Below are 25,393 nucleotides of genomic sequence, written 5' to 3' on the forward strand. Positions count from 1 at the left end.
TACGTCTTTATGATGCTTTCACTATCAGCAAGTGCTGCGGGTTTTGGTAAATTATATAGTTCAGAGTAGTATGTCAGAAATTGGGAGAGGATTTCGGGCGTAGTATTCACTTTTTGTTGTGTAGGGGTGCTTATCTCATGTATATAGGATTTTAGTTTTTTCAACTTAAGGGAGCGGGCCAGAAGTTTGCCAGCCCGGTTACTCTCAAAATAAAATTTCTGTCTAGTTTTAAGGGCCAAAATGTTAGCTTCATTTATTAATTGGTCGTGTACTGTCTTTCTAGCCTTTTCCAGGTCTGCGAGAATTTGTGGGGAAGTAGGGTCACGCTTATGATCATACTCTAGCTTGGAAAGCAGGTCAGTGGAAGCTTTATACAGCGATCTCGCTTTCTGTCTGGCCTGGGCTTGGTACTTAATGAATTCCCCCCTTATGAAGCATTTGTGTGCCTCCCACACAATAAAGGGGTCTGTCTCAGGTAGGGAGTTAAAGTGGAAATATTCGGGGAGGAGTTTCTCTAACTTGTCTTTGAAATCGGGGAAATTTAGTAAATTTTCGTCCAACCTCCAAAGGAAAGCGGATTTGGGGACAGAGGGCCACTGAAGCCGCGTAAGAACCGCAGAGTGGTCTGACCATACTGTATGAGAGAGCCTGGAAGATAAAACATTGGCTAGACCTTTTTGGTTTGCTAGATGGTAGTCAATTCTGCTGTAAGAGCGGTGGGGGGCAGAAAAGAAAGTGTAATCTCTCTTCCCAGGATTTTTGAATCTCCAAATATCAAATAGTGTCTGATCTAGCATTATCTGCCATAGTTGTTTAATTGTGTGCTTTGGGGTCAAAGGCCTGGGGTTGGTAGTATCAAGATTCGGTTGTATGGGGATATTGAGGTCTCCCCCAAGATAAAGGGCTCCAATCCCATGGTCAAGGATTTGTGCAAAGCATTTTTTTAAAAAAGGGAGTTGTCTAACATTAGGAGCATACATGCTGACCAGTTATAGGGGAGCCAAATAGTAAGCCTGTGATACATAAAAATCTGCCTTCATTGTCTGTATGTGTTTGTATGGGTGTAAAGGGTAAGTGTTTACTCATGAGGATACTCACCCCATTGCGTTTATGATCAAAAGAGCTATGGAAACATTGTGTGTAGTACCCCCCAAAATAACCTGGTTCTCTACCCTTTAAAAAATGGGTCTCCTGCAGAAAGATAATATCACCCCCCTTTCTGCGGAGGTCACGCATAGCTAGGGAGCGCTTTTTGGCAGAGTTTAAACCCTTGGCGTTCTGACTAAGCAGTGTTATAGTTTTGCTATTACTTGCGGCCATAATGTGATAATGAGATCGAATACATAGTTATACATGGCACATGGTAAACTCTATACTTCCTGTGGGTCTGTGTATGAGAGTGTGATTCGGGACAAACCTGCGAACCTGTGTCTCCGTAGCGCAGCATTAGCAATAAAACCATTAAGCTAATTTTTAACAAATAGCATAAATGAAATTGATGTGAAAAGTATCTTAATAACATAAAAGTCATGTGACAAAAAACTGTGTAAGGGGGGAGTATTAATCAGCTACCACTCCTAGCACAATACTCTGAATTCTGTCTACTGCCCGATGGCCACCTCGTCTGACCTCTGGTAGGAGGGGGCCCACTTCCGCGGGTCCCCTACCCAGAGGCCCGAGGAAATGAACGGCGATCATCATGCATAAAAATTCCCTGCTTCCGCAGGGAGGGAAGAGCAATTAATAACAGAGATTCAAATGAAACTAATAAACACATATAGAAATAACATTAGTCATACTTTACCAAGGCTCCTATCCAACATGGGGAGTAACACGGCCTGTCTCGGCTGCTAATACAGAAAGAAAGAGAAAAAAAAAAAAAAGGGAAAAGTCTCATACGAGGGGGAACCCTCGCAAAAAAAAAAAAAAAAAAGTCTCAAATTTAGAGAGTTTTAATGTTCCGCTGGCTGTGTGCTCTTTGGTTTAGAAGGTACTCGGTGCCAGTTTCCCGGCTCCTGTCTGGCCGGTCTCTTCTTCCTAGGAGGCTTTGCTGATTCTTCCACAGAGAATCCCGCCGGGGGGTCGATTTCCAGTGCGGCACAGAAATCACTGATGTCATCTTGAGACTTGCAGATCAATTTTCTGTTCCCGTGTAAAACATAAAGATGAAATGGGAACCCCCATCTGTAAAGGATCTTCTTTTGGCGAAGGAGCATGGTTAAACAAGATAAATCCCTTCTCCTCTGTAAAGTCCTTTGAGATAAATCTTGGTAAAGTTGAAGGACCACCCCCCGAAACTTCACAGGCTGATTTTTTCAGGAGAGGTTCAGGAGCTCCTCTTTCTCACAAAACTCCTTAAACTTCATAATGATATCTCTGGGGGGTGCCGTGTCAGGGGGTTTCGGTCTAAGGGCCCTGTGGGCTCTGACCCATGGAATGTCTGTGGTAGGTGAGGTATTCCTAAGGTGGGCAAACAAAGCAGGTAGGTAGAGTGGGAAGTCCTTAGGCAGCACCGATTCTGGCACTCCGCGAATCCTAAGATTCTTCAGACTGCGATTTTCAAGATCTTCAATCTTATCATGAAGTTCAGCAATAAGCGTCGTGTGATGATTTGTGGTGTCCTGGGTCTCGTTAATTTCTACTTGAAGTTGATCGGTGAACTCTTCAAGCGCCTCTACCCTGTTACCCACTGAGTGCAGGTCCTGCTTTATCTCAGCGATTTCTTCTCGTACGCAGGACCGAATGATATCCGCTATGTCCTGTTTGGACGCTAGTTTAGATAGAATATTGTTGGGTACAGGGGTACTTTCTTCCGCGTCGTCTATATTCCTCTGTGGGACTGACAACTTTTTTTAATGGTGAGACACTGATCTCCCTATTCGCCATATTTTTTGATCCTGGGGGAGAAAAATATTGATCCACCAGGCTGTCTTTATGGCCAGATGATTTTGGTGTCTTGTTAAGCTTTGCAGAGCGTTTGGCATTCATGGTATATCATAGGTTTCTGTGTGCTTATATGGTGAGCCCCTCCTCTCTGTGCTGGCCCTGCTATATCAGTGGAATGTGTGGCAGTCCCTCCAATTTTAGCTTAACTACAATAAAGTCCCGCAAGTAATTTAATGGCCTGTATCTTTGCAAAGGCCTTCTGTGAAAAATGAGGCCCCTTTTCTCCCCTCTATACAAAATATTCCCTTTTACCTGCTATTTCATTTCTTTATGCAGGATGCTCTGTGTTAAGCTGATTTCAGGGTGTAAGCAGGTACAGCCGTTTATCATACGGGCTGCAGTAGAGGGCTAATATACTCAATTCTGCCTATGGTAGCAGGAAGATCTGTGGTTGTGATTATGCGACCATGTGGCTTGAGGATCAGGGAGAGCAGGTGTCAGTCGCTAAGGTAATCTTGTGACCCCCTCTGGCCACAATTTTTGAAAGGGAGACAGAGAGAGGGGAATCAGAAGCCGGTGTCAGCGTAAGTGTAGTCTCTTTAATAGGGGACCGCGATCTGCAGCCACTGTTTAATGCAGCTTTAGGCCTCACTATGGCCGCTTCCTGTCTTTTGCGGAAGTATGCGCCTTTAATTTATTCCGGTGCGCGTGGTTGTGATGGCCCCCTTTGCTTGCCTTAGAAGCCAGCAGCGGTCAGATTGTCCGCTAGAAAATCTTTAGGGCACTATTCACCCGGCAGGACCGGCTTTGTTACAGCAAGCGGCGGTGTGCTATACGGTGAGTTAAATAGTTGCGGCACTTTTGAAGAGACCGGGCCTATCCGGCTAAGCTGCAGTAGATCGCCGTGGAGAGGTGGGAAGTTGGCGAGATGATAGTTCTGCAATGCTCCTTGCTTAAAGCATGTCACCGGTCATCTCTGGGGTGTTTATATCTTGGCAATCAGGCAGGGCTAAGGGATATTGTGGTGCTGATTAACGGAGCTATGGAATTACGCAGCCATCTTAGCTTCTGCCAAGCTCCGCCCCCCGAGACCCACCCTTTTTATGGTGGTTATTTTTTTGTACAAAGCACAATTATTCCAATTCCTTGTTGATGCTTTTTGCTCCTTTCTTATCACTCCACTTCTTGGCTATTCGTTAAACTGAATTGTGGGTGTGGTGGGGGGTGTATTTATAGGCATTTTGAGGTTTGGGAAACTTTACCCCTCCTGGTAGGATTGTATATCCCATACGTTACTAGCTCATGGACTCTTGCCAATATGAAAGAAATTTATGAGGTAAATTCTTACATAAATTATGTTTTTTTTCTTTTCACTGCTACAGCAGCTTCCCCCACCTAGAGATCCTCTATTCAAACGTCAGCAATGACTGATCTGGCTTCCTCCAATCACAGCATGGCCTCAGGCAATGACTACCCTGGGTTGAAAGCTGTGATTGGAGGAAGCCGGATTAGTCATTGCTGACGTGTGAATAGAGGATCTCCAGGTGGGGGAAGCTGCTGCAGCAGTGAAGAAAAAAAAAAAAAGGAATTTTTTTTTAACAAAATGGCTGTTTTGTAAAGTTTGATGAATGAAAGTGCCCCTGTTTTGAATAGTATTTTTAAAAAACAGGCTTTCATTCACCAAAGTTTACATTCACTTTAAGGATACGTTTCCTGTGGTTGTTATTTAGTCTTCAGATGTGGCTGCACCTAAAGGAACATTTTAGCCCCAAGTGTACCTAGAAATAAGCCACAGTTGGCTTAACACCAGGGGGTACTACAAACGTGGCTTCACTAAAATGTATAGCATGCAGTCACACCAGGGTCAGTTCCAATTTCCAATGAGCTGTCACTCAAAAGTATTTTGTCCAACGATCTGTACAAATTGTAGGACAACCCTCATTTGGCCAAGTGCTTCCACTGTGATAAACAGTATGTCGGAGTCACTACTTGGGAAGTTCATGTGAGGATTAGGGAACACCTTAAAAGACATTTCATTACCATATACAATAAGAACGTAACCACCTTTAGAAGGCAAATCCTAGAGTATAGTAAAAGGTCATCTAGGGGTGGCAATAGGGCAGCTAAACTTTTGAGGAGAGAGGTGCTTAGGAATTTTTAACTCAAGACTAGGAGACCAAATGGTTTCAACACAACCTGTGATGTTATTACTTTCTGGAGACAAGTTTTGTGACTTGTACATTTTCTTTAGCTCTTATTTTGTAACACTTTATATCTTTTCTTTTGTGGTATTAACCCTTGTTATACATTAAGTGTTCTTTGACTTAAAGGGACACTGAACCCAAATTTTTTCTTTTGTGATTCAGATAGCGCATGAAATTTTAAGCAAATACTATTATCAAATTGTCTTCATTCTCTGGATATCTATTTGAAATGCAAGAATGTAAGTTTAGATGCCGGCCTATTTTCGGTGAACAACCTGGGTTGTTCTTGCTGATTGGTGGATAAATTCATCCACCAATAAAAAAACAGAATTTATGTTTACCTGATAAATTTCTTTCTCCTACGGTGTGTCCGGTCCACGGCTTCATCCTTACTTGTGGGATATTCTCTTCCCCTACAGGAAATGGCAAAGAGAGCACACAGCAAGAGCTGTCCTTATAGCCCCCCCTCTGGCTCCGCCCCCCAGTCATTCGACCGATGGTTAGGAGAAAAAGGAGAAACTATAGGGTGCCGTGGTGACTGTAGTGTATAAAGAAAGAAATTTTTCAAACCTGATTAAAAACCAGGGCGGGCCGTGGACCGGACACACCGCTGGAGAAAGAAATTTATCAGGTAAACATAAATTTTGTTTTCCCCAACATTGGTGTGTCCGGTCCACGGCTTCATCCTTACTTGTGGGAACCAATACCAAAGCTTTAGGACACGGATGAAGGGAGGGAGCAAATCAGGTTACCTAAACAGAAGGCACCACGGCTTGCAAAACCTGTCTCCCAAAAACAGCCTCCGAAGAAGCATAAGTATCGAATTTGTAAAATTTGGCAAAAGTATGCAGAGAAGACCAAGTCGCTGCCTTACAGATCTGATCAACAGAAGCCTCGTTCTTGAAGGCCCATGTGGAAGCCACAGCTCTAGTAGAATGAGCTGCAATTCGTTCAGGAGGCTGCCGTCCGACAGTCTCATAAGCCAATCGGATGATGCTTTTCAGCCAAAAAGAAAGGAGGTAGCAGTAGCTTTCTGCCCTCTCCTCTTACCAGAATACACGACAAACAAGGATGAAGTTTGTCTGAAATCCTTTGTTGCTTCTAAATAGAATTTCAAAGCACGGACCACATCTAGGTTGTGTAACAAACGTTCCTTCTTCGAAACTGGATTCGGACATAGGGAAGGAACAACTATTTCCTTGTTAATATTCCTGTTGGAAACTACTTTTGGAAGAAAACCAGGTTTGGTACGTAAAACTACCTTATCTGCATGAAATACCAGATAGGGAGGAGTACACTGTAAAGCAGATAATTCAGAAACTCTTCTAGCAGAAGAAATAGCAACCAAAAACAGAACTTTCCAAGATAGTAACTTAATATCTATGGAATGCAAAGGTTCAAACGGAACCCCTTGAAGAACTGAAAGAACTAAATTTAGACTCCATGGAGGAGTCAAAGGTCTGTATACAGGCTTGATTCTGACTAAAGCCTGTACAAACACCTGTATATCTGGCACTGCTGCCAGACGTTTGTGCAACAAAACAGACAGAGCAGATATCTGTCCTTTTAGAGAACTAGCTGACAAACCTTTATCCAAACCCTCTTGGAGAAAGGAAAGTATCCTCAGAATTTTAATTTTACTCCAAGAGTATCCCTTGGAGTCGCACCAACAGATATATTTTTTCCATATCTTATGGTAAATTTTCCTAGTCACAGGCTTCCTGGCCTGAATCAGAGTATCTATAACCGAATCTGAAAACCCACGCTTAAATAGAATCAAGCATTCAATTTCCAAGCAGTCAGTTGCAGAGACACTAGATTTGGATGTTCAAATGGACCTTGTACTAGAAGATCCTGTCTCAAAGGTAGCTTCCATGGTGGAGCCGATGACATATTCACCAGGTCTGCATACCAAGTCCTGCGTGGCCACGCAGGAGCTATCAGAATCACCGAGGCCTTCTCCTGTTTGATCCTGGCTACAAGCCTGGGAAGGAGAGGGAACGGTGGAAACACATAAGCTAGATTGAACGACCAAGGCGCCACCAATGCATCCACTAGTATCGCCTTGGGATCCCTGGATCTGGACCCGTATCGAGGAACCTTGTAGTTCTGACGAGACGCCATCAGATCCATATCTGGAGTGCCCCATAGTTGAGTTAACTGGGCAAAGACCTCCGGGTGGAGTTCCCACTCCCCCGGATGGAAAGTCTGACGACTCAAATAATCTGCCTCCCAGTTGTCTACTCCTGGGATGTGAATTGCAGATAGATGGCAGGAGTGATCCTCCGCCCATTTGATGATCTTGGATACCTCTCATCGCCAAGGAACTCTTTGTTCCCCCTGATGATTGATGTACGCTACAGTCATGTTGTCCGACTGAAATCTTATGAACCTGGCCTTCGCTAGCTGAGGCCAAGCCAGGAGCGCATTGAATATCGCTCTCAGTTCCAAAATGTTTATCGGGAGAAGAGACTCTTCCCGAGACCATAGACCCTGAGCTTTCAGGGAGTCCCAGACCGCGCCCCAGCCTAAGAGACTGGCGTCGGTCGTGACGATGACCCACTCTGGTCTGCGGAAACTCATTCCCTGAGACAGGTGATCCTGAGTCAACCACCAGCGGAGTGAGTCTCTGGTTACCTGGTCTACTTGAATCTGGGGAGACAAGTCTGCATAATCCCCATTCCACTGTTTGAGCATGCACAGTTGCAATGGTCTTAGATGAATTCGAGCAAAAGGAACCACGTCCATTGCTGCAACCATTAAACCTATTACCTCCATGCACTGAGCTATGGAAGGCTGAGTTATAGATTGAAGAACTTGACAAGCGTTTAGAAGCTTTAACTTTCTGACCTCTGTCAGAAATATTTTCATTTTTACAGAATCTATTATTGTTCCCAGAAAAGGAACCCTTGTGGACGGGGACAGGGAACTCTTTTCTATGTTCACCTTCCACCCGTGAGACCTGAGAAAGGCTAATACAATATCTGTATGAGCCCTTGCATTGGAAAGAGACGATGCTTGGATTAGAATGTCGTCTAGGTAAGGTGCTACAGCAATTCCCCTCGGCCTTAGCACCGCTAGAAGGGACCCTAGCACCTTTGTGAAAATTCTGGGAGCAGTGGCTAAACCGAATGGAAGAGCCACGAACTGATAATGTTTGTCCAGAAAGGCGAACCTCAGGAACTGATGATCTTTGTGGATAGGAATATGCAGGTACGCATCCTTTAAGTCCACGGTAGTCATATATTGACCCTCCTGGATTGTTGGTAAAATTGTCCGAATGGTTTCCATTTTGAAAGATGGAACTCTGAGGAATTTGTTTAGAATTTTTAAATCCAGAATTGGTCTGAAGGTTCCCTCTTTTTTGGGAACTACGAACAGGTTTGAGTAAAAACCCAGGCCTTGTTCCGCTGTTGGAACTGGGTGTATCACTCCCATCTTTAATAGGTCTCCTACGCAATGTAAGAATGCCTGTCTCTTTATCTGGTCTGAAGATAAGCGAGACATGTGGAACCTTCCCCTTGGAGGAAGTTCCTTGAACTCTAGAAGATACCCCTGAGAGACTATTTCTAGTGCCCAGGGATCCGGAACATCTCTTGCCCAAGCCTGAGCAAAGAGAGAAAGTCTGCCCCCTACTAGATCCGTTGCTACTTGTTCAGAGCGGCAAAGAGAATGACTGGGGGGCGGAGCCAGAGGGGGGGGGGCTATATGGACAGCTCTTGCTGTGTGCTCTCTTTGCCATTTCCTGTAGGGGAAGAGAAAATCCCACAAGTAAGGATGAAGCCGTGGACCGGACACACCAATGTTGGAGAAAAGTGCTGTCAAGAGTCAGCCAAAAAAAAATCTTAGATGCCTTCTTTTGCAAATAAAGATAGCAAGAGAACAAATAAAAATGAATAGTAGTAATTAGAAAGTTGCTTAAAAACTGCATGCTCTATCTGAATCATGAAAGAAAACATTTGGGTTCAGTGTCCCTTTAAGTTTTATGTGGGCATCTTGTAATTTTTACCAGGAAGAGGTTTACTTCATAAGTTGGTGAGTTCAACTGTTCTATTTTTTCATTTAGTTTTTGACAATTAAGAAGTGTTTCTCTAGTGGCCTTGGATTAGGCTATTGTATGTCACTATTGAATGAACCCTCTTACTCTGTTGATTTCATGCAAAATTGAATGTATTTACTGATTTACTATTATGTCTACTTAAAAAAATGTGGGTTCTATATCCCTTTAACTTTCATTATTTCATGATTCATACAGAGCATGCAATTTTAGGCAACTTTCTAATTTACTTCGTTCTTTTGGCACTTACAAGCTAGCCCATTTTTGGTTCAGCATCGTGGGTAGAGCTTCATGATTGGTGGCTACATTTAACCACCATTAACTAAAAAGTTGAGTTCAGTATCCCTTTAATCTGTTTAAATTTCTTAACTATTGTCTGAAGTGTCCAGGAGCGCTATGTTTAGTGATAGTCAGCATGAACCAATGACATTTGAGTAAAGAGTATTTAATGTGTGCTCATGATTGGATTACACAATGTCCCTTACCACTAGGGGATGCCCTGTTTTTAATGCATACCAATAAAGGATTGTAAGTTTAAGGATTGACGTCCTCCTTTTGCTACATCCCCGGCTGGTAAGGAACATTGTGCACTTCATTTAATATAACCCATGGAAAGGGCTTTCCTGATATCCAGCAGCGCCAAATATAGGAAGTACTAGGAGTCAGTGGTGCAATACTGAAGTAGGAGAGAACCGCATCCCACAAGCGCGAAGACAGTGGATGGAGTGACTAAACGAACGACAAGTGAGAAATAAGTGGAACGTTTGTTATGAACTGTTCATGATTCCTTACTCTCATACACATAGTGGTAGTGGCTCCTCGACAGAGATTATATAATACATTGATCCATCCGATTATTGCACATTACGCTGTTAAGTCTAACCATGACAGAAAAGTTTAACATGGTTAGTAAAGTGTTAAAGAACCATGAGCAACATATGAATAACTACCTTATTAGTGTCAGATCGGTCCACTCAGTCAACTGACCAATAGACCTCCAATACCTTAGGTTTCTAAAAGGACAGCCATGAATTTAAGTGGAGCAACAATTATACAATATTGAACATATGTCTATTACAATATTGAAGCCTAAGCCTCAAGATAGAGAAAGTGCGCTAACAAGCTAAAAGTATACACACCACATTAAAGGATATTTACATTTATTAAATGAAATAGACAAATTACATCAAAAATATATAGAAATTAGCGGTAGGGACGTCTCCCTTGTATAAGAAATAATAGTCCGTGCAAATATTTGCAAATAGCAGCTAACAATAAGTAGGATGTAAATAAATGTTAAAAAACAAATGTTAAAAAACAATCAATCTTAAATGTATGGCATAATATTGATACTATTCATAAAAGCAAGGATTATTAATAAAAACGAGCACCAAGTCCAGAAATATAATCACAGTGTAGATGGCCGTGTGCAAATGAGCATCAATATTGTAGCATTACGGCTTGAGTTCGTAACAAATTGGTGCCACAAACAGATACAATGTACTGTACCGTGAGTCAAGAGGGTACTTGGAGGGTGTTACCGAGGAAAGGGAATCTTACGGTCAATGCTTGGACCTCGGCTGCAGTGACTGCCGTTCCTGGAAAGTTGCAGTGTACAGACCTCTGCACATGTGAGTCGGCGTCTGACGTCACAAACTTCCGCTCTTCTCAGGTAATGGGTTGTCGTTCCAGCAGCGTGAGAAAGAAAACAGCTGATTGCTGTGTGCTGATGAGAACTTGCTGCAAGAGCAGATTTAACTGCTGTAGATGTATCCGTTGTTCCAATAAACTGGTAGGGCACAAGTTATCCCTTACCTTGGGATATACAAAGATACTGGTAACCCGGGTTAAAGTTGCAGTACAGGCTGTACTGAGATATCCCTTAGTGTTTCAAAGATACAGTGTCACAGTGTCACATATGCAAGTGACGCGTTTCGCCCTCCCTTGGGCTTTATCAAGACATCTTTTTAAGTAGACATAATAGTAAATCAGCACACAGCAATCAGCTGTTTTCTTTCTCACGCTGCTGGAACGACAACCCATTACCTGAGAAGAGCGGAAGTTTGTGACGTCAGACGCCGACTCACATGTGCAGAGGTCTGTACACTGCAACTTTCCAGGAACGGCAGTCACTGCAGCCGAGGTCCAAGCATTGACCGTAAGATTCCCTTTCCTCGGTAACACCCTCCAAGTACCCTCTTGACTCACGGTACAGTACATTGTATCTGTTTGTGGCACCAATTTGTTACGAACTCAAGCCGTAATGCTACAATATTGATGCTAGTTTGCACACGGCCATCTACACTGTGATTATATTTCTGGACTTGGTGCTTGTTTTTATTAATAATCCTTGCTTTTATGAATAGTATCAATATTATGCCATACATTTAAGATTGATTGTTTTTTAACATTTGTTTTTTAACATTTATTTACATCCTACTTATTGTTAGCTGCTATTTGCAAATATTTGCACGGACTATTATTTCTTATACAAGGGAGACGTCCCTACCGCTAATTTCTATATATTTTTGATGTAATTTGTCTATTTCATTTAATAAATGTAAATATCCTTTAATGTGGTGTGTATACTTTTAGCTTGTTAGCGCACTCTCTCTATCTTGAGGCTTAGGCTTCGTTATTGGTCATATATTTGTGTCTGATACAAGCAGAGATTGTATCTTTAGAGTAAGTGTTTAGCAATACCATCCTTAGCGCGCACCAATCCACTTTTTTTAGATCTATTACAATATTGGGCAGATCATTTATAGAGGACATGTCATTTTGTTTCTTACCCTTCATACTACTTCTAACAGTTGCAAATACATCAGTTTGTTTTATTATCAGGATTGGATTAGTTAGGTCTATGATTAAGGCAGTAACCGTCGAAATATGCAAGACAGATATGTGCTGCCTGTCATTACTTTTTTTTATCACTATAGGAGTATCCACATTTATTAAAGGGACAGTCTAGGCCAAAATAAACTTTCATGATTCAGATAGAGCATGTAATTTTAAACAATTTTCCAATTTACTTTTATCACCAATTTTGCTTTGTTCTCTTGGTATTCTTAGTTGAAAGCTTAACCTAGGAGGTTCATATGCTAATGTCTTAGACCTTGAAGGCCACCTCTTTTCAGAATGCATTTTAACAGTTTTCACCACTAGAGGGTGTTAGTTCGTATGTTTCATATAGATAACACTGTGCTCGTGAAGTTATCTGGGAGCAGGCACTGATTGGCTAAACTGCAAGTCTGTCAAAAGAACTAAAATAAAGGGGCAGTTTGCAGAGGCTTAGATACAAGATAATCAGAGGTTAAAAGTATATTAATATAACTGTGTTGGTTATGCAAAACTGGGAATGGGTAATAAAGGGATTATCTATCTTTTAAAACAAAAATTCTGGTGTAGACTGTCCCTTTAATAAAAATTGCTTTCGAAGCTCACTGGCATTTGTGTTTATCAGTTTGTTTTCCCAACTTCAGCACTTGTGTCTCATTCCTCCTATTTTAAGTACGATTGACTGTTCTAGGGGGAGCAGCACACCAGCCAATCAGCTCAGGAGGAGGGGTCACTCCGCACTATGCAGAGTGGGGACCCAGACCATGAGTAAGGAAGTAACAGAAGGTCCAGCTACACCGCTTTTAAACTGGTGAGAGATAAACCACTGGACTGTTTCCTTGGCGTTATACGTTTCTATATGGTGGTGGTCCTATAGAGTGTTTTAGATGTTCACTCATTGGCTACATAATAGGCCATAGTTTATTTTTTGTTAAAGGGACAGTAAAGTCAAAATTCCACTCATGATTCAGATAGAGCATGTGATTGTAAACAACTTTCCATTTTACTTCTTTTATCTAATTTGCTTTGTTCTCTTGGTATTTTTTGTTCAAAAGCACACCTATGTAAGCAATACAGTAATGGGAGCTAGCTGCTGATTGGTGGATGTTCATATATGCCTTGTCATTGGCGCACTTGATGTGTTCAGCTAGCAACCAGTAGTACATGGCTGCTCCAACAAAAGATAGCAAGAGAATTAAACAATTTTGATAATAGAACTAAAATGGAAATTAGTTTAAAATTATATGGTCTAAATCATGAAAGAAAAATGTTGGGTTTCATGAGCATTTGCAAGAGTTCAGTGTGAAATGTTAAAATTTGTCAGCATCATTTGAAAATTCAGAGCAAGTGCTATTGCATTGTCTTTTTATTATGCATTTGATGATTATACAATTACTTTGTGTTTAATAGTCCTTTAATTATACTGTGTTCTCCACTGAAAAAAGGTTATCAGCTGAGTTGCATTATGAAGTAGCCAGGTGACCACAATGTAAAACTTTGCATTTTACGTTCTTAATAAATGTTAGTTAAGCTAAAAAAAAATTATATAAATTTAACAAATGGATATAAAATTTGAGTACAATGTCCCTTTAACAAGCAATAAGTTTGTTTTATTACAAGCTTTATTTTAAGAAAGGGGCAAATTAAAAGAAAAATCATGTAAGTATGAGCAACAAGCTTCACTTATTTTGCAGATTACGGCTATTGAAAGGCTCTCACAATCAGTTATGCAATAACCCCCATTCTCATTTTAAAAGGTAGATAACACTCCATCTTAAAAAACATAATTTATGCTTACCTGATAAATTCCTTTCTTCTGTTGTGTGATCAGTCCACGGGTCATCATTACTTCTGGGATATAACTCCTCCCCAACAGGAAATGCAAGAGGATTCACCCAGCAGAGCTGCATATAGCTCCTCCCCTCTACGTCAGTCCCAGTCATTCGACCAAGAAACAACGAGAAAGGAGTAACCAAGGGTGAAGTGGTGACTGGAGTATAATTTAAAAGATATTTACCTGCCTTAAAACAGGGCGGGCCGTGGACTGATCACACAACAGAAGAAAGGAATTTATCAGGTAAGCATAAATTATGTTTTCTTCTGTTATGTGTGATCAGTCCACGGGTCATCATTACTTCTGGGATACCAATACCAAAGCAAAAGTACACGGATGACGGGAGGGATAGGCAGGCTCATTATACAGAAGGAACCACTGCCTGAAGAACCTTTCTCCCAAAAATAGCCTCCGAAGAAGCAAAAGTGTCAAATTTGTAAAATTTGGAAAAAGTATGAAGCGAAGACCAAGTTGCAGCCTTGCAAATCTGTTCAACAGAGGCCTCATTCTTAAAGGCCCAAGTGGAAGCCACAGCTCTAGTGGAGTGAGCTGTAATTCTTTCAGGAGGCTGCTGTCCAGCAGTCTCATAGGCTAAACGTATTATGCTACGAAGCCAAAAAGAGAGAGAGGTAGCAGAAGCTTTTTGACCTCTCCTCTGTCCAGAGTAAACGACAAACAAGGAAGAAGTTTGGCGAAAATCTTTAGTTGCCTGCAAGTAGAACTTGAGGGCACGAACTACATCCAGATTGTGTAAAAGACGTTCCTTCTTTGAAGAAGGATTTGGACACAAGGATGGGACAACAATCTCTTGATTGATGTTCCTGTTAGTGACTACCTTAGGTAAGAACCCAGGTTTAGTACGCAGAACTACCTTGTCTGAGTGAAAATTCAGATAAGGGGAATCACAATGTAAGGCTGATAACTCCGAGACTCTTCGAGCCGAGGAAATAGCCATTAAAAACAGAACTTTCCAAGATAACATTTTTATATCAATGGAATGAAGGGGTTCAAACGGAACACCCTGTAAAACGTTAAGAACTAAGTTTAAACTCCATGGTGGAGCAACAGCTTTAAACACAGGCTTGATCCTAGCTAAAGCCTGACAAAAGGACTGGACGTCTGGATTTTCTGACAGACGTCTGTGTAACAAGATGGACAGAGCTGAAATCTGTCCCTTTAATGAACTAGCTGATAAACCCTTTTCTAAACCTTCTTGTAGAAAAGACAATATCCTAGCGATCCTAACCTTACTCCAGGAGTAACCTTTGGATTCGCACCAGTATAGGTATTTCCGCCATATTTTATGGTAAATCCTTCTGGTAACAGGCTTCCTAGCCTGAATCAGGGTATCAATAACCGACTCAGAAAAACCACGTTTTGATAAAATCAAGCGTTCAATTTCCAAGCAGTCAGCTTCAGAGAAGTTAGATTTTGATGTTTGAATGGACCCTGTATCAGAAGGTCCTGTCTTAGAGGTAGAGACCAAGGCGGACAGGATGACATGTCCACTAGATCTGCATACCAAGTCCTGCGTGGCCAAGCAGGTGCTATTAGAATTACTGATGCTCTCTCCTGTTTGATTTTGGCAATCAATCGAGGAAGCAGCGGGAAGGGTGGAAACACATAAGCCATCCTGAAGTTCCAAGGTGCTGTCAAAGCATCTATCAGAACTGCTTCCGGATCCCTGGATCTGGACCCGTAGCGAGGAAGTTTGGCGTTCTGGCGAGACGCCATGAGATCTATCTCTGGTTTGCCCCAACGTCGAAGTATTTGGGCAAAGACCTCCGGATGAAGTTCCCACTCCCCCGGATGAAGAGTCTGGCGACTCAAGAAATCCGCCTCCCAGTTCTCCACTCCCGGGATGTGGATTGCTGACAGGTGGCAAGAGTGAGACTCTGCCCAGCGAATTATCTTTGATACTTCCATCATTGCTAGGGAGCTTCTTGTCCCTCCCTGATGGTTGATGTAAGCTACAGTCGTGATGTTGTCCGACTGAAACCTGATGAACCCCCGAGTTATTAACTGGGGCCAAGCCAGAAGGGCATTGAGAACTGCCCTCAATTCCAGAATGTTTATTGGAAGGAGACTCTCCTCCTGATTCCATAGTCCCTGAGCCTTCAGAGAATTCCAGACAGCGCCCCAACCTAGTAGGCTGGCGTCTGTTGTTACAATTGTCCAGTCTGGCCTGCTGAATGGCATCCCCCTGGACAGGTGTGGCCGATAAAGCCACCATAGAAGAGAATTTCTGGTCTCTTGATTCAGATTCAGAGTAGGGAACAAATCTGAGTAATCCCCATTCCACTGACTTAGCATGCACAATTGCAGCGGTCTGAGGTGTAGGCGTGCAAAAGGTACTATGTCCATTGCCGCTACCATTAAGCCGATCACCTCCATGCATTGAGCTACTGACGGGTGTTGAATGGAATGAAGGACGCGGCATGCATTTTGAAGTTTTGTTAACCTGTCTTCTGTCAGGTAAATCTTCATTTCTACAGAATCTATAAGAGTCCCCAAGAATGGAACTCTTGTGAGAGGAAAGAGAGAACTCTTCTTTTCGTTCACTTTCCATCCATGCGACCTTAGAAATGCCAGAACTAACTCTGTATGAGACTTGGCAGTTTGAAAGCTTGAAGCTTGTATTAGAATGTCGTCTAGGTACGGAGCTACCGAAATCCCTCGCGGTCTTAGTACCGCTAGAAGGGCACCCAGAACCTTTGTGAAGATTCTTGGAGCCGTAGCCAATCCGAATGGAAGAGCTACAAACTGGTAGTGCCTGTCTAAGAAGGCAAACCTTAGATACCGGTGATGATCTTTGTGGATCGGTATGTGAAGGTAAGCATCCTTTAAATCCACTGTGGTCATGTACTGACCCTCTTGGATCATGGGTAAGATTGTCCGAATAGTTTCCATTTTGAACGATGGAACTCTTAGGAATTTGTTTAGAGTCTTTAAATCTAAGATTGGCCTGAAAGTTCCCTCTTTTTTGGGAACCACAAACAGGTTTGAGTAGAACCCTTGTCCTTGTTCCGACCACGGAACCGGATGGATCACTCCCATTGTTAACAGATCTTGTACGCAGCGTAGAAACGCTTCTTTCTTTATCTGGTTTGTTGACAACCTTGACAGATGAAATCTCCCTCTTGGGGGAGATAATTTGAAGTCTAGAAGGTATCCCTGAGATATGATCTCTAGTGCCCAGGGATCCTGAACATCTCTTGCCCAGGCCTGGGCGAAGAGAGAGAGTCTGCCCCCTACTAGATCCGGTCCCGGATCGGGGGCTCTCGGTTCATGCTGTCTTTGGGGCAGCAGCAGGTTTCCTGGCCTGCTTGCTTTTGTTCCAGGACTGGTTAGGCTTCCAGCCTTGCCTGTAACGAGCAACAGCTCCTTCCTGTTTTGGTGCAGTGGAGGTTGATGCTGCTCCTGTTTTGAAATTCCGAAAGGGACGAAAATTAGACTGTCTGGCCTTAGCTTTGGCCTTGTCTTGAGGTAGGGCGTGGCCCTTACCTCCCGTAATGTCAGCGATAATTTCTTTCAAACCGGGCCCGAATAAGGACTGCCCCTTGAAAGGTATATTAAGTAATTTGGACTTAGAAGTAACATCAGCTGACCAGGATTTTAGCCACAGTGCCCTGCGTGCCTGTATGGCGAATCCTGAGTTCTTAGCCGTAAGTTTGGTTAAATGTACTACGGCCTCCGAAATGAAAGAATTAGCTAGTTTAAGGACTCTAAGCCTGTCCGTAATGTCGTCTAGCGTAGAGGAACTAAGGTTCTCTTCAAGCGACTCAATCCAAAATGCTGCCGCAGCCGTAATCGGCGCGATACATGCAAGGGGTTGTAATATAAAACCTTGTTGAACAAACATTTTCTTAAGGTAACCCTCTAATTTTTTATCCATTGGATCTGAGAAAGCACAGCTATCCTCCACCGGGATAGTGGTACGCTTAGCTAAAGTAGAAACTGCTCCCTCCACCTTGGGGACCGTTTGCCATAAGTCCCGAGTGGTGGCGTCTATTGGAAACATCTTTCTAAATATTGGAGGGGGTGAGAACGGCACACCGGGTCTATCCCACTCCTTAGTAACAATTTCAGTTAGTCTCTTAGGTATAGGAAAAACGTCAGTACTCGCCGGTACCGCAAAGTATTTATCCAACCTACACAGTTTCTCTGGTATTGCAACGGTGTTACAATCGTTGAGAGCTGCTAAGACCTCCCCTAGTAGTACACGGAGGTTCTCCAATTTAAATTTAAAATTTGAAATATCTGAGTCCAATCTGTTTGGATCAGAACCGTCACCCACAGAATGAAGCTCTCCGTCCTCATGCTCTGCGAGCTGTGACGCAGTATCAGACATGGCCCTAGCATTGTCAGCGCACTCTGTTCTCACCCCAGAGTGATCACGCTTGCCTCTTAGTTCAGGTAATTTAGACAAAACTTCAGTCATAACAGTAGCCATATCTTGTAATGTTATCTGTAATGGCCGCCCAGATGTACTAGGCGCCAAAATATCACGCACCTCCCGGGCGGGAGATGCAGGTACTGTCGCGTGAGGCAAGTTAGTCGGCATAACTCTCCCCTCGCTGTTTGGTGAAATTTGTTCACATTGTACAGATTGACTTTTATTTAAAGTAGCATCAATACAGTTAGTACATAAATTTCTATTGGGCTCCACCTTGGCATTGGAACAAATGACACAGATATCTTCCTCTGAGTCAGACATGTTTAACACACTAGCAAAAAAACTTACAACTTGGTTATAATCTTTTTTAGCAAAAAAAGGCACTGTGCCTCAAAGAGGTACTAACGATTAAATGACAGTTGAAATAATGAACTGAAAAACAGTTATTGCATCAAATTTTAAAACAACACAACTTTTAGCAAAGGTTTGTTCCCATTAGTAAAAAACAACACTAATTAAATTTGTACATAAGAAAACAAAACAACGTTTTTTATACACAGTCACTATAAGAATTCTCACAGCTCTGCTGAGAGAATTTACCTCCCTTCAAAGAAGTTTGAAGACCCCTGAGATCTGTCAGAGATGAACCGGATCATGCAGGAAATATAAAAGTAGCTGACTGGAATTTTTTTGATGCGTAGCAAAGAGCGCCAAAAACGGCCCCTCCCTCTCCCACACAGCAGTGAAGAGAAACGAAACTGTCACAATTAAAGCAAAAAACTGCCAAGTGGAAAATAATGCCCAAACATTTATTCACACAGTACCTCAGCAATGTAAACGATTCTACATTCCAGCAAAAACGTTTAACATGAGAATAGTTATTAAAAGGATTAGTGACCTTTAACACAGTAGTTCCGGTGAAATACCATCCCCAGAATACTGAAGTGTATACATACATGTCATTTTAACGGTATGGCAGGCTTTTCTCATCAATTCCATTCAGAAAATAAAAACTGCCACATACCTCAATGCAGATTCATCTGCCCGCTGTCCCCTGATCTGAAGCCTTTACCTCCCTCAGATGGTCGAGAACAGCAATATGATCTTAACGACTCCGGTTAAAATCATAGTAAAAAATCTCTGTCAGATTCTTCCTCAAACTCTGCCAGAGAAGTAATAACACGCTCCGGTGCTATTTTAAAATAACAAACTTTTGATTGAAGTCATAAAAACTAAGTATAATCACCATAGTCCTCTCACACATCCTATCTAGTCGTTGGGTGCAAGAGAATGACTGGGACTGACGTAGAGGGGAGGAGCTATATGCAGCTCTGCTGGGTGAATCCTCTTGCATTTCCTGTTGGGGAGGAGTTATATCCCAGAAGTAATGATGACCCGTGGACTGATCACACATAACAGAAGAAAGGAGCGCTCATCTGTGGAAAATTCCTAATTAACTGGGCTCATGGCATGACCAGGGTGACACTATTCAACCCAATCCAAGCTATTTAATTGGCAGAAAAACGCTTAGCATCCTTTTTTCCACAAACTCCCTTTGTAATTAAGCCAGTTTAAATGAGCCTTGCCAAAAATGAAACTATTTACTTCCATACACAGCTTAACGAGTATCTGCTTCATAGCGGTCTTTGAAAGAAAGTTAATGAGTTGGTAGCGGTTTCTCTACATGACATTTATACAGCACAGGTTAACCTTTTTTAATACTAAAGTTGTTAAAACTAATTAGTAGCATGGTGTTCATTATAATAATAAAAAAAGTTTTTAGTCTAAACTCATGAAATCATATATGTCCAAGATAATAAAATGTATCATCTAGTGTCAAATTATGTTAATGGACCATTATAGTGGGGGGGAACAAAAAAACAAACAAAAAAACATGATCTCTAGCTTGTTAGAGCACCTAATTATTTCATTATCAACCCTGCAATTCTATATATTTAACCCATGCAAAGGGTTAAACACATAGTTAAAGTACAGATCAAAAGCTACAGACAACTGCTGGTCCTGAGCAGAAACCAGTGCTGAGCCAATCAACAGCATTAGTTGCACAGCTAGTTCTTGTGACTAGCGTTGCTGATCAGGTGTCAGTTACTGCTCAGGACCAACCAGTCTATATATCTCTCTCTCTCTATATTAAACCATAGTGATATTCCCCCCCCCCGCCCCCGAATGTATGTTATGTATGCCAGCGTGGCATTATGAAGTAGCTGGGTAGGGGTAGTGTAATATTTTCTAATATTACATCATTTTATGCTATCCAACACACAAATTAATTGCATCATCATGATTAAAAAAAAAATGCATTTAAATATAATTTGTGCAATAAAAATGTAAGCTTTTTAATATTAGGTAATTTAGGCTTAAAGGGACAGTCAACTCCATTTTTTAATTGTTTATATGGTTTAAAAAGATAGATAATCCCTTTATTACGCATTCCCCAGTTTTGCATAACCAACATGGTTATTTTAATATAATTTTAACCTCTGATTACCTTGTTTCTAAGCCTCTTGATAACATGGCTATTTATTTTATATTGACTTGCATTTTAGCCAATTAGAGCAGTGTCACCCACAACCCACAGGGGAGAGCACAATATTATCTATATGGCCCACATGGATTAGCAGTCACTTGTGAAAAGCTAATAACAAAAAGCATGTGATAAGAGGCTTTTTGTACTGGGTTAGAAACAGGCAGCCATTTAGAGGTTTATAGGTTATAAAAGTATATTAATATAACAATGTTGGTTGTGCAAAACTGGGGAATGGGTAATAAGGCATTATCTTTTTAAACAATAACTATTTTGGTGTTCACTGTCCCTTTAATTTTTTTTAGCCAGGTGGTCAAAAATCAGCCGGGTGGTCTACTTAGAACACATGTAGTTTGTGTAGTCTGCATCACCTGACTTAATCAAATGGGGTAGCAAGCATACTGGGATAATCTGTTTCTTAAAACATATACCAGTATTGAAAATTAAGGCACAAGGAGAAACTTGACGAGAGATTGCCTCTGAAATCACACTAGTAAAGTTTCCCAACATCTACAGAATTTCTTTACCTTAATATCATCTGCAGGGATAGAAGACACATCAGGAACATCTGACTCTAAAAAACACATTCTTATACAAACAACAAAGAGACAACTATAGAGGGCACACAAGACCCTTTTAGCAGGCAGTGGCAACTGTGACACAGGAGTATGCTGCGGCCATCTGTAAATACACTGCAATTTCCAGGGGAGCCAAAATACAAGCATCAGCAGTTTCACACCTATACATTAATACCTTGTAGTTACAGCCTCCAGACTGTACTTAATGCAGTTTTATTTTTAAATCTAGGCTGTGGGTGCTACAGCGATCAGAGGCCATAGTGACCGAGCCGTTATTTTTAATAGAGGAACACTCAAGCACTCCCTGCCTCTGAAGTGCTGCATTAAAGGTAATTAATACCTTTAGCATAATAAAGAAAGCAGTGGTAAGTCTGTACAACAAAATAAGAGTTTGCTAACAACTATACAAAAACACACCAAAAGTTTCCCTTACATGATCCACAGAAAAATTGCCCTGTTAAAAATTCATTCGTTTCACTTACCAGAAGCTCCAGCTTTGCTTTTTTCCAGATTCTCCACTTGAAGATCAGCAAAATGTTTGATACAAAATCTACTGTCAATCTGATATAACAAAGCTGGACAGAGGTAAGCAAATTGTTCAGGGGAGATGGGAGAATTAAGGTTAAGCCCATAATAATGGAGCAATTGGCTCACGTTCAAGCACTGCAAAAGAAACACAAATGAGTTGCATGGCAAATAAGGATAGTCTTTATGCACAACATAAAACAATGCACAGCAATACATTTATTTATTGCCACAATTTTACCTTCTCTAAAATTAATTGTTAACCTGTAATATACCAAAAAACCCCCCAAAAAAAACAACTTGAATCACCAAGCACGGCGTTCACAGACGGCTTCACAGTGTAAAATGTAAAGTCCCAACCCGCCTTGTGACATCAGGGTTCCAACTGCCCAATAGAATCAGACATACGTTTTACCGGACGGTGACAGCTTTTTAAAAAAAACTTAGAAACGTATGTCGGATTCTTTTGGACAGATGGGACTCTGATGTCACAAGGAGGGTTGGGACTTTGAATTTTACACTGTGAAGCTGTTTGTGAACGCCGTGTTTGGTGATTCAACAGTCAGTTGTGTGTTGAAAATTGTTCCCTTATCCTGAGTGATTTTTAACGGAGTTAATAAACTGTTTTTATGAAGTTTTGATGTCCCCAGATCCATCTGTACCTATACACGAGTCGTTTTACTGAGAGCCAAGTTATACCTCCCTAGAGTGTGAGTAGAATTATTCCACCTCTTTTTAAGTTTGTTCATACAGGACTTCACTATTTGTTATTTTCCCTTTTCTTCCAAGGACTTTAACATCGGGATTCCTGAAGAACATATATCCTTACCTGTGCTTTATCACATTTGTTTGCCATTTTACCTTATCTATCCAATATTGATATTTTAACATCTGTATCAAGCCTATGTATTATGACAGTATGAGAATAGTACTAGAGAGCGCAGGAAGATACACCAAACTCCTAAAAATACCTATGGGTCCCCAACTAGGTAGCAGAAATGAACATATGAGTGAAAAAATAGAAAGGAGCGCTAAAAGCTAAAGGTGCTAAATGTATTGATGTGATATTTATTAGAAAAAGAAATAAACAAATTAGATGTATGTCTAAAGAAACATAGATTTATTCACATTAGGTGATATAAAATTGTAAAAACGGACGTCTCCGTAAATAAAAACAATTTCTACAATAAAGTTGCCATCATTTGATATAAGAAAAGACTTGCAATATAAAGTTCAGTCCAAATCCGCACTTAACTTTTAAATCGGGAGTTGGTTTGTTAGCAAGGCAGGGGCTTACCCAAACGAGTGCACAGTCAGTCTGCTCCGTGATTCGTTGTACGGCCGTAATGACGTCACTATTGGGGGCGCTGTCTTGAAAACACTTACTGATTGGTGTAAATGCGATGTTAGTAGGTTACACTGTTTCTTGGCTTCTTTTGCTCCAATACAGCGTTCAAATGAAGAGAATGATCCTGCACTTAGTGCCAAATAGCACGCAGGATAACCAATCCAAAAAGTGTGGTATCAAGTGGTGTCCAGAGATGACCCGTTACAGGTCTAGTGGCAAGATGGAAATGGCTAACAGTGTTAGCAGGTATCTTTGGTTTATCCCAAATCCAAGGACGTAGTAGGAGTAATGTCCAGAAATGACCCGTTACGGTCTAGTGGTAAAATCAGAAATGGCTAACAGTGTTAGCAGTATGGCTCACTTTTAAATGGCAAGTGTTAGCTTAGGTGTAGTTGCAGTACATCAACGCGTTTCTCCCTCTGCAGGGCTTTTTCAAGATGACTGGTCTGCAACAGGTGTATCTTCTTTTAATGGTGTAGCTTGCTTCCCATTGGTCAAATTTTACCTGGGAGATTGAAGCTAAGGCGGTCTTTGATTTTAAGGTAGTCATATTTTTAAAGGTGGTATTGGCAACAATAGGTTAAGGCAACTAATATATAAAAATATATATATATATACATACAATCTTAGGGAGATTTACAATTAGTATTCCCACTCCCTAAAAAGGGTTTCTTAATTAAAACAAAATATTTGTATATAGAACATAGAAAATAGTAATAAAACCAAAAAGGAAAAAAGAGAGAAAAAAGAGAGAAAAAAAGAGTAACAAAGTCAGAAAAAAAAGAGAAAAGAATGCAAACAAGGGGGAGAGTCAGAAATTATATGTAATAGGAGAAAGTATCAATAGAACCTGCTAAATAATATGGTGTCATGTTTATTTGTGCAGACTAATTTTTAGTCAAATAAAAAAGGAGAAATGTCTAACTCAGAGTTCAGACCGGCAGGGAACAAGGTGTTGTATTTATAAATCAATTCTGCTTCTTTGATTTTTAGAGCTTTCTCTATATTGCCTCCCCTCCAGTTTTGTTTCACCTGTATTATTCCCCAATAACTCAAATCTTTGGTATTTCCTTTGTGTATTGATTTGAAATGCTTATATAGGTTGGTGTCTACCATTCCTTTCTCAATGCACAATAAATGCTCCCTGATCCTATCTCTGATCATTCGTTTGGTCTCCCCAAAATATATCAGATTGCATGTGCACCTCAAAATGTAGATTACTCCTTTTGTGGTACATCTAATACAGTCCTTAATCGTAATTTCTTTATTTGATTTTGGGATATGTATTTTTCTCTTATCACTATGCTTGCAAGCCTTGCAAGAATAGCAGGGAAAAAAACCTGATATTGTCCCTCCTTGTAGATCTTTCTGTGTAAGGGTCAGTTTTTTAGTTGTTCTTGTACGTGTGCTAGGTGCAAGTAGTGTTTTGAAATTTCTAGTTTTTCTAAAAATCAGTCGGTTTCTGTGGGAGTGAGTCTCCAACTATAGGGTCAGCTTTTAATATGGGCCAGTGTTTGTTGAGAATTTTTCGCATAATTCTATGATCTTCATTGTATTCAGTTATGAATGGGACATTAATTATTTCAGAGTCATTATTGGTGGGTTTTTGTTTGTATGAGAGGAGGCTCTTTCTGTCTGTGTTCCTTGCTCTTACCACAGCTTTATTTATGACCTCATCATCATAGCCTCTATCTTTGAATTTATCAATCAGGGATTCTATTTGATTCTCAAAGTCTGAGATCCTGGAGCAGTTCTTCCTTACTCTTAAGCTTTGGCCCACTGGAATGTTATCTATCCATTGCTGAAGATGACAGCTTTGTGAATGAATAAAGTTGTTACAGTTTACCTCTTTGAAATGTGTTTTAGTCTCTAAATTGCTGTTTATTACCATTATTTCTAAATCTAGAAAAACTACCCTATCTTTACTATGGTTAAATGTAAAATTAAGCCCTTTGTCATTCGAATTGATATCGGAAAATAGTTTCAACAGCTCAGATTCGGACCCCTTCCATATTAATAATACGTCATCTATGTAACGTCTATAGAGCACGAGGTTCGCACCATAGTCACCCAACTGGAAGAAGGACTCTTCCCAGTTACCAACGAATAAGTTGGCGTAACTTGGTGCGAACCTCGTGCCCATAGCCGTACCCTCTATTTGTAAATAGAATTTATTGTTATA

General features: G+C 41.1%; 1 protein-coding gene across 4 annotated transcripts in view; it reads right to left on the reverse strand.

Moving 5' to 3' along the window:
- Window positions 1-25,393, reverse strand: part of SLC39A10 (solute carrier family 39 member 10) — a 237,460-nt gene that overhangs the window by 94,990 nt on the left and 117,077 nt on the right. For all 4 annotated transcript variants that reach the window (XM_053698576.1, XM_053698574.1, XM_053698575.1 and 1 more), the window contains exon 3: window positions 21,821-22,001. In XM_053698576.1, the coding sequence (XP_053554551.1) occupies window positions 21,821-22,001 (181 nt within the window). The remainder of the gene's footprint in view (window positions 1-21,820; window positions 22,002-25,393) is intronic.

Source organism: Bombina bombina, chromosome 1 (assembly GCF_027579735.1).
Source record: "Bombina bombina isolate aBomBom1 chromosome 1, aBomBom1.pri, whole genome shotgun sequence".
Classification (NCBI taxonomy): Eukaryota; Metazoa; Chordata; class Amphibia; order Anura; family Bombinatoridae; genus Bombina; species Bombina bombina.